The sequence below is a fragment of the Gobio gobio genome (genome assembly GCF_949357685.1).
Source record: "Gobio gobio genome assembly, chromosome: 12".
In the NCBI taxonomy this organism is placed as follows: Eukaryota; Metazoa; Chordata; class Actinopteri; order Cypriniformes; family Gobionidae; genus Gobio; species Gobio gobio.
Genome location: NC_137105.1, coordinates 6,650,237 through 6,660,379, shown reverse-complemented (window position 1 = coordinate 6,660,379; position 10,143 = coordinate 6,650,237). Strand labels below are relative to the sequence as shown.

The window sequence follows — 10,143 nt, the reverse complement described above, 5'->3', positions numbered from 1 at the left end:
ATATTATTAAAATCTAAAATAACTGTAATTTATTCCTGTGATCATTGTGTATTTGAAGAGCGATTTTCAAAATACATATTGTTCCGATGCAGCTTTAGAGATTTAAGGATCAGTGAAACACCTGATCTATCGAAGCTTGACTGTCAGAAATGGCCGATTACAGAATTGTTTCTATCATGTTTAACCTGGATTTACTGCGATTTAATCTCATTTCACTGCTCTTTTGTTAGAGATAATCTCATACAATTCAAAAACATATTCCCTATGTGCACAGATGGAGGTGTTTGGTAACAGGTGTTCTCTGTGTTGTTCATCAGTGGTCTGCTGTGTGGGCTTCTACCTGTGGCAGGAGGAGCTGTGTTTGGCCGGACTGACCTTTGCCCTCTTGTTGCCGGGGTCACTGGTGCAGGTGTTGAGCTTCAGATGGTACAGGGCCGACGGAGACAACCGTACAGGCCACAATTTCATCATACACACCCTTCACCTGGGCATCTTCAAAAGGTGTGTGTGTGTGTGTGTGTGTGTGTGTGTGTGTGTGTGTGTGTGTGTGTATGTGTGTGTGTGTGTGTGTGTGTGTGTGTGTGTGTGTGTGTGTGTGTGTGTGTGTGTGTGTGTGTGTGTGCTTCTAAAGGAATAATTCCTTCAAAAATTACAATTCAGTTTGTCAGCCAAACCCCTTAGACATAAAATATTTACTTTAAGTAAGTACCCCCTGAGAATTAATTTTTTTTAATGTAATATATCATTAATTGGTAACACTTTACACACTAAGCTCCCATTAGTTAGCATTAGTTAAATACAACTGTTATTTTACATTGTTAGTTCTTGTTATTTCTTTTAGTAAATGTTGAAATTAGCATAAACTAAGATTAATAAATGCTGTAGAAGTATTTTTCATTGCTAGTTTATGTTAACTAATGCAGATAACTAATTGAAACGTATTGTAAAAATGTGACAAATTAATTGAATGACATTTAAATGTTCACGATTCTCTTTTGTCATTAATGGTCACATGGCATGCAAGTAAACAGAGAAAATATTTTATCTTTTTTTAATAAGTGTTTTATTTTGATCGTTTCCAAATCTTTGTATATGGAGCTGCACGGCTTGCCCAAAAAAATTATATTGCAGTTATTTTGTTAATATTGTGATTGCGATTTAATTTGAAATTTCATTTCATATGAAAATTATACCTATATAAAAGTGTGTTTATAAATTATATCGCAATTTCAGTTTTAATTCAATTATTTGTGAGGCCCCATTTCATTATTCATAATTTTACATTCAATTTAATTAATTTCTAGCTTTTCTGAACCCCTTGCAGTTCCCCTTACAAACCCACATTTAGAAAAACCTGATTTATTCTTTCTCATTTTTGGATAATCTGTTTCTTGATTTTTGATGAGAATAAAACTTGAACTGAATTGAGCTGAATAACGACACTATTGTCTTTTTTGCTGGATCAAATTGTTTGCAACATCAACACTGTGTTTGAGCTGAATTGACATTCAACATTGAACTCAAGCTCAATAACGACACTATTGTGCACACTTATAGCAGAATTGATCTTGTTTCATAATTAATGAACTTTTACACAGTTATCGAACTGAACTGACTGAATTTAAATTTGTCTCATTTGATGTATTTTACATCATTGATTCTGCTACCTTCCTGTTAACTCTTTCCCCACCAGTGTTTTTTTTTTAATTTGCCAGCCACCACCAGCGTTTTTGATCATTTTCACAGAAATGTCATGGCCCCCAGAATATTTTGTGGTATGAATATCTGAACATGCAGTATATCAAAAGAAAGAACAGAGCCTCTGCTTTTAAACAAAAACCCATTTTATTCTAGCTTCTTGCCATATTTTTTTTAACAACACTTAAATATGGGTAAGTGTCAACATTTTGAGCAAAAAGCTGAGAAAATCACGTTTTTGTCATCAGAATGATGATCAAAACACAGATGGAGTAGATGGAGTCCATCAACACCCCTACAAGCTTCACAGTCCTATAGCTATCGATTTATATTCTGTTTAATGATCACGTTATTTTACATATGCATACGGTTACATGTGATATCGCTTGTTTCTGCATGTTCTTCGCATGTGTTTTGATTCTGAGAAAAGCCGAAAATTTCCATCAGTGGCAGGGAAAGAGTTAAACCTGTGAAGCTGCTTTGAAAGGTGACTTGACTTGATGTGTGTTGTGTGTCAGGTTTTGGGATTGCAGTGTGTGTGAATGGACAGCTCAGGGCCCGTCGCATGCGCAGGAGGTGATGCAGCAGGCGGACGTGTCTGCTTTGCGTCTGCTGGAGGTCTTGCTGATGACTCTCCCGCAGACGCTCCTGCAGACGTACGCTCTCACCATTACCGGCTACGGCTTCTCATCTCCAGGTCAGTGCTGAGCTCAGTTACAGACAGAAACCTCATTGAAAACAGTCATTGCACTTCCAAACGTTTATAGATAACCGTGTGTGTGTTTGTCTGTCGTATGCATCTGCAGTCGCTCTGTGCGGTGCCGTGTGTTTGCTCTCGCTGTCCTGGGCGCTGGTGCTCTACAGTCGGGCCTGTTGCTTGATCCGTCCGGGGCATTTGCAGATGCCGCCAGCTGCGCTCCTGTGCCAGCTGCTGTGGAGGACGGGCATGTTAGCCGCCCGCTTCACCAGCCTCGCCCTGTTCATCCGCACCTTCGGCTGCTGGGTCATCGGGGTCATGGGTGAGTCTGAATGAAGATGATAGATGTGCATGCTCAGGTTTGGTTAGTAATGACATATCTGAAGGAATGCACTGCAAAAAATGCTTTTCTTACTTCGTATTCTTGTCTTGTTTTCAGTCAAAATATCTAAAAAATCTTACATTAAGAAGCATTTAATAGACAAGCAAAAGTTTTTGTCTTATTTTGGGGGAAAATAACTCAAAATGAAGGACGTTTTTGCTTAAAATAAGCAAAATAATCTGCCAATGGGGTAAGCAAAATAATCTTGTTTTCTGTTTGAATTAAGATTATTTTGTTTACCCCACTGGCAGATTATTTTGCTTATTTTAAGCAAAACGTCCTTAATTTTTAGTTATTTTCCCTCAAAATAAGACAAAAACTTTTGCTTGTCTAGTAAATGCTTCTTAATGTAAGATTTTTTAGATATTTGGACTGAAAACAAGACAAAAATACTAAGTAAGAAAAGCATTTTTTTGCAGTGTGCACACTTTGAGGTTTTGAATACTTTTCTTCAGCAAAGACTGAATGTTACTTTTATCAAACATGACTGTAAAGACATTTATAATGTTACAATTGATTTCTATTTCAAATAAATGCTGTTCTTTTGAACTTTCTATTCATCAAAGAATCCTGAAAAAAAAAGCCACAAAATTTCCACAAAAAGCATGTTTTCTGTTTTCAACATTATTATTAATAATAGATGTTTCTTGTTTAGCAAATCAGCATATTAGAATGATTTCTGAAGGATCATGTGACACTGAAGACTGTCACAAATTGGAATAAATTACATTTTAAAATATATTCAAATAGAAAATAGTTGATTCAAATTGCAATAATATTTCACAATATAACTGTAAAAAATCTTATCGACACAAACTTTTGAATGGTAGTGTATGACTTCATGCTACAATCAAAAAAAAATAAATAATATATATATATATATATATATATATATATATATATATATATATATATATATATATATATATATATATATATATATATATATATATATATATATATATTTAAAAAAATATCTTTTTAATTTTGACCATTCATTTTTGTTGCATTGTGACATTTTATTGAAAATGAAGTGCAAGATTGCACTTGCCCCACAGTTTATGAACAGCCTCTTTAGCATGCTGTCAGTAGCCACACACAATCATGTTTTTTACTCATTCATCAGTTAGTATAAAATACGTTTCTTAATCTTTGTGTCTCCTGTTCTCCCAGCGTCTCATTGGCTGATGGCTGCGCTGTGGTTGGTCTCCCAGCAGACTGATATATATGTGGGTCAGTGGTCATGGCGCGTGTTTAACGTCATTCTGGGAGGCGTACACGTGTTCCTGTTTCTCAACGTTAAGGACGGACCATCCCGGTTCCGGATGGCAGGATTCTATACGGTACAAACACACAATCTTAATGAGAGCATGAGATATATTTGTGGAGGATCTGTGCTAACAATGTTTTGATCTGTTTTTTCTGGACTGTTTACACCATCAAAAACTCTTGTATTCTTAGAGCCTTTGTGAAATGTTCTGTTCCTTTAAGCATTGGAGTGACAGCTCTGTTTCTGCGCTGTGTAGGTGATGCTGCTGGAGAATGTTACACTGCTATTGGCTGCATCTGACATCCTGACTGATGCATCATGGGATAGCCTGACCGTTCCCACTGCTGTGCTGTGCAGCTTTCTGCTCGGTGAGAGTTTGTGTGTGTGTTGAGTGCATGATAGTTAGACAGATCTCGATAACAAAGGCTTCATATTATGAACAATAATGTAGACACCCAGAAAAAGCAATGAAAGTGTTTTGTGTCTTTATGTCCATTATTTGTTCAAGTTTGGGGTCAGTATGATTTTTTAATGTTTTGGAAAAAAGTATCTTATTCTCAAAAAGGCTGCATTCATTTGATGAAGTAAAACAGTAATATTGTGAAATATTGCAATTTAAAATAAGCGTTTTCTATTTGAATATCATTAAAAATGTACTTTATTCCTGTGATCAAAGCTGAATTTTCAGCATCATTACTCCAGTCTTCAGTGTCACATGATCCTTCAAAAATCATTCTAATATGAGGATTTGCTGCTCAAGAAACATTTCTGATTATTATCAATCTTGAAAAGCTGCTTAATATTTTTGTGGAAACCGTTTCCAGCATTTATTTGAAATAGATATCTTTTGAGATGAATGCAGAACTGAATGTGCACTTTTACCATTAATAGGCATTTTAGGGATTATTACCCATTCATCAAATGTGCATTTTGTGTTTTATTCTGCAAGACCTCTGAAACTATATTACATAAAAATATTCCTGTCTCTGAAAGATTTGTAGAAAATTATGAGTAATTTCACTGTGGTTTAAATATTAAAATGACAAATATCTAAAGTTTGATAGGAAAATCAACTAAATGGATGAAAGGCTAGTTAAAGAGTTAACATAACATTATTATATTAATTAAAATGAAAGAATTATTACTTTATTATAATAACATATTACATTTTATATAGAATAATTTATTAAATTATTATTTAATACATGTTTAATAATAAAAAATACAGACAACTCTTAAAGGAACACACCACTTTTTAAAAAAAAATAGGCTCATTTTCCAACTCCCCTAGAGTTAAACAGTTGAGTTTTACAGTTTTCGAATCCATTCAGCCGATCTCCGGGTCTGGCGGTAGCACTTTTAGCATAGCTTAGCATAGATCATTGAATCTGATTAGACCGTTAGCATCTCGCTTAAAAAAATGACTAAAGAGTTTCGATATTTTTCTTATTTAAAATTTGACTCGTCTGTAGTTCCATCGTGTACTAAGACCGACGGAAAATGAAAAGTTGTTGTTTTCTAGGCCGATTTGGGTCGGAACTATACTCTCATTCATGCGTAATAATCAAGGAACTTTGAGCCGTACCATGAGTAGAGAGGCGCAATGATATTACACAGTGCTTGAAAATAGGCTAACTTCCATCAACATAACCAATGTGACAACCTGCTTGCACAGAGAGCGCTGGGGACTATTTTCAGGCGCTGCGTAATATCATTGCGCCTGCTGCATTTTTTGGGCGAGATGCTAACGGTCTAATCAGATTCAATTATCTATGCTAAGCTATGCTAAAAGTGCTACCACCAGACCCGAAGATCGGCTGAATGGATTCGAAAACGGTAAAACTCAACAGTTTAACTGTAGGGGACTTGGAAAATGAGCCTATTTTTTTTTTTAAAGTGTAGTGTTCCTTTAAATAAAGTGATCAAATGGATTGATTTCTGAGCATCTGCAGTTCAAATATGAATTTGGCTGCAAAAGATGCATACCCGCCCTCCTCCAGTAACACTTGCATTTGATCGTTTTCAGCTCAATTAAATATATTCCTCTCTATCTTTCTCAGGTTTGACATCCCTGATTTTGTACTATCGTTTCCTGCATCCCAAATCCACTGAAATCTCTCAGGGTTTGCGTCGGCGGGCACACATGGGCCGAGAGTGTCTTCAGCAGGGCAATTCGTCCTTCTCTCTGGGGGACAAAAGTCTTCCTCCGGCCCCTCTTCCCATCCTCTTCCCGTCCTCTCATCCTTCCTTCTCCCTCTCTGGGATTCCCGGCTCTCTGCTGGAGCATCCCGGGAGCTGCGGCGTGAAGCTGGATGGTGAGTGCCGCCACCATCACTGGTTGCTGATCCGCCTCGCCCTAAAAACCGGCGACCCGGCTAAGATTAACGGGGCGTATGGGGCGGGTGGAGTATCCGGGATACTGATGGTGGATCAGAAAGGAGAAATCATGGAAGACGGGTGTGTGTCCACTTCGGAGAGCCGGGACGACACGATGGCCGACTGCAGGGAGGAAGAGTTTGAGAGTGTGAGCGAAGCCAGAGAGGAAGAGGATGAGAGTCTCGAAATGGAAAGCCCATTAGAGTCGCCCGTCTCCGAGTGCAAGAGGAGCTCGCCGGAGGGAAAGTCTGTGCTCGGGGACAGTCCTGAACACAATTACTGTCCCACCGAATCCAGCTCCACTTTATACTTCAGCGCCGACCCACAATCCCCGAGCAGCTCCAGTAACCCGCGTCTGGACCGCGAGACGGCCTTCGGTTTCGGCTCTGGAACCGGGCTGGAAACTCTGGACGAGCTGAGTCCCATTTCCATAGACGGCGGGCTGCACCGGTTTCTGGGCCGAGCGGGTCCCTGCTACACCTCTGCACCCGGACTGAATGGAGAGAGTTCTGGAAGCCACCTCAGAGGTCCCCGCAGGCAGGTGGTTCTGTCCCGCAGGGCTCCAGAAGAGGACGGTGGGTTTTAACAGCATTCACCGTATGAACTTTAAGGGGCGTTCACACTGACACGGTTTTCCAGCGAGGAAATTTAAGCGACACTGTTGCAACGTGTCTTGAACTTTATGCAAATGAGCTTCAATGGCAACTACCAATGAGAGTGAAGATGACACAAGTGAAGACAAGATGGAGGAGGAGGAGTTTAAGTTGTTGTGAGCGTTTCACTGTTCTGTGTAATTTGTCTTTGCCCACATTCAGGGATATCATTTAAAAATAATAATTTGTGGAAAACTTGTTTGGTAGGCTATTTATCTGGTCCATGATGTGATATATTATACGCTGCTGCATTTTCTATGCTCTTTCCCCTCCAGAATGTGAAGTGGCAGGGAAACAGATTTGTTGTCACATAAAATATATATTTAAAATATATACACTACTGTTGAAAAGTTTGGGGTCTGTGAGATTTTTGAAATATATCTCTTCTGCTCACCAAGGCTGCATTTATTTGGTCAAAAATACAGTAAAAACAGTAATAATGTGAAATATTATTACAATTTAAAATGACTGTTTTCTATTTTAATATATTTTAAGATGTAATTTATTCCTGTGATCAAAGCTGAATTTTCAGCATCATTACTCCAGCCTTCAGTGTCACATGATCCTTCAGAAATCATTATGATATGATGATTTATAATAACATTTCTTATTATCAATGTTTTATCAATATTTTTGTGGGAACTGTGGCATTCTTTGATGAATAGAAAGTTCAAAGAACAGCATTTATTTGAAATATAAATCTTTTGTAACATTATAAATGCCTTTACTGTCACTTTTAATCAATTTAATACATCCTCGCTGGACAAAATTATTCATTTCTTTCAAAACAATTCTGACCCCAAACTTTTGTAAAAATATATGCATAAAAAATAATAATAATAGTTTTATTACGGTCAACAAACAGCCGCTTCCTCTAACAATCACTGTCGGTGTGAGCGAACAAGGCATTAATTTATCAAATACAAGCAGCTGGAATATAAAAAACTTGAACATGGATATTTAAGACGGTAAAAATGAATAAAACGCTCAGACGTGAAGATAAAAAAACTTTTTCGAATGTTTATTTATCTTTTGTTCTGTTTTTAGTTCTCTCGCTGTCTGTCTGTTTATGTTCAGAATGGAATACTAGTGTGCACATACTAGTTTTTGAATAAAATAGCATCTGGAATAGTATGCATCGCAGTATGCAACATTAAATAAGTAACATTATCACATGACCTCTTTACATTGCTTGTTCAATTAAGTAAAGTTACTACTGGCAGGCCAAACGAATAGTAATTCAAAAAGGAGAAAAAAAACATATAATCTGTGTATTTAATGCATGTAGAAAATTGGCATAGTATGTACTGCATAGTGCACTGCAGTGTAGGGAAGTAAACCGTTCTGAACATAACCAATTAAAATCCACATGCTGTTGGTTTGAGCTGAAAGCACAATCTTCCTGTGTGTGTGTGTGTGTGTGTGTGTGTGTGTGTGTGTGTGTGTGTGTGTGTGTGTGTGTGTGTGTGTGTGTGTGTGTGTGTGTGTGTGTGTGTGTGTGTGTGTGTGTGTGTGTGTGTGTGTGTGTGTGTGTGTGTGTGTGTGTGTGTGTGTGTGTGTGTGTGTGTGTGTGTTTAACTTCTGTCCTCTCAAACTGTGATGTAATTCTTCTCTTATGAAGGGCTGTGGTCTGGTTTATTATTCTTTGGTGTACAGTGCCTGATACAGACATAAATAGAGACAAAACTAATCTCGGATGATCATATCTGCATTAGAGCATTAGAACCTCCATAGACATTATGATTATTATATTTAGATGATAGATTTGGTCCACTGCTCCATATTCTTCCATCAGAATATTTTCTCTCTGATCTTTTCTGGTGGTACTTTCAATTGTGTGTATCAGCTGAATGTCATCTACTGTAATGTATCATTGTTTATGGAATTTTTGTATTTTATTATTTATTTATTTTTGCTGATCTTTGGTTTTTGTTTAAAGCATAGGTCAATTTTGTTTAGAGTTTTTCATATACCTTTGTATTTTTCCCCCCATGCTTCAAAAACTAACCTTTATCCTAATATCACTTTATACATTTAAAGTGTTGCAGTTGCAGCCCAATTCTTTCTTTCTATCTATCTATCTATCTATCTATCTATCTATCTATCTATCTATCTATCTATCTATCTATCTATCTATCTATCTATCTATCTATCTATCTATCTATCTATCTATCTATCTATCTATCTATCTATCTATCTATCTATCTATCTATCTATCTATCTATCTTAAAGCTGTTTATTTCTTTAAAAAAAAAAAAAAAAAAAAAAAAAAAAAAAAAAAAAAATATATATATATATATATATATATATATATATATATATATATATATATATATATATATATATATATAATTCATTGATTTGTTAATTTACGTATTTATAAAGCTGATGCATGGTTCTACTGTAACAGCTGTTTTTGGTTGGAGTTGTATAAATGACATCTCAAAAAAAATTCTGAAAGATAAAAAATATTCTATATATGATACATTTTCCTTGGATAGGAACTCAAGGGTCATAATGTGTCAGGGGTATTTTAGTGAATATCCACTGAGTGTTTTTTCACGGTTTGAAGTGCTCAGTGTGTGTGTGTGTGTGTGTGTGTGTGTGTGTGTGTGTGTGTGTGTGTGTGTGTGTGTGTGTGTGTGTGTGTGTGTGTGTGTGTGTGTGTGTGTGTGTGTGTGTGTGTGTGTGTTTCCCATTGTTTTTCATTAAAGCATTTTGAGAGTGTGTTTACTATCTAATAATTGCTATTTGCATGCATTTTTCTGAAGGATGACTGTGTGTTTAAACAGTAGTGATGGGTTATGTCCCCTAACAGGTCAATATTTGCAATAATTTCCAAGCAGATTCAGCCCTAAGATTATAGCGATGAGCTGATATTGTGAATGAAAGTTTGTTTGATTTTTCTGGATGTGGGTTGTTTGCTCTTATGGTGAATTCCATTTATTCATTAAATTAATTTCACAAGAATTATGAACGCGTCTTAATATATCTCTCTCATATGTCTCCACTTGTGGAGCTCATTTTTATCTATAGCCTACTGCTGCACATTGCAAATATTACTCAT

General features: G+C 36.6%; 1 protein-coding gene across 1 annotated transcript in view; it reads left to right on the top strand.

Annotated features, from left to right (window-relative positions):
- Positions 1–8,318, top strand: part of xkr5a (XK related 5a) — a 9,232-nt gene extending 914 nt beyond the window's left edge. The window contains exons 2-7 of the mRNA XM_079832027.1: positions 318–501; positions 2,217–2,395; positions 2,505–2,717; positions 3,951–4,120; positions 4,304–4,415; positions 6,108–8,318. Coding sequence (XP_079688153.1) covers positions 318–501; positions 2,217–2,395; positions 2,505–2,717; positions 3,951–4,120; positions 4,304–4,415; positions 6,108–7,009 — 1,760 coding nt within the window. The 3' untranslated portion in view covers positions 7,010–8,318. The remainder of the gene's footprint in view (positions 1–317; positions 502–2,216; positions 2,396–2,504; positions 2,718–3,950; positions 4,121–4,303; positions 4,416–6,107) is intronic.
- The last annotated feature ends 1,825 nt before the right edge of the window (positions 8,319–10,143 follow it).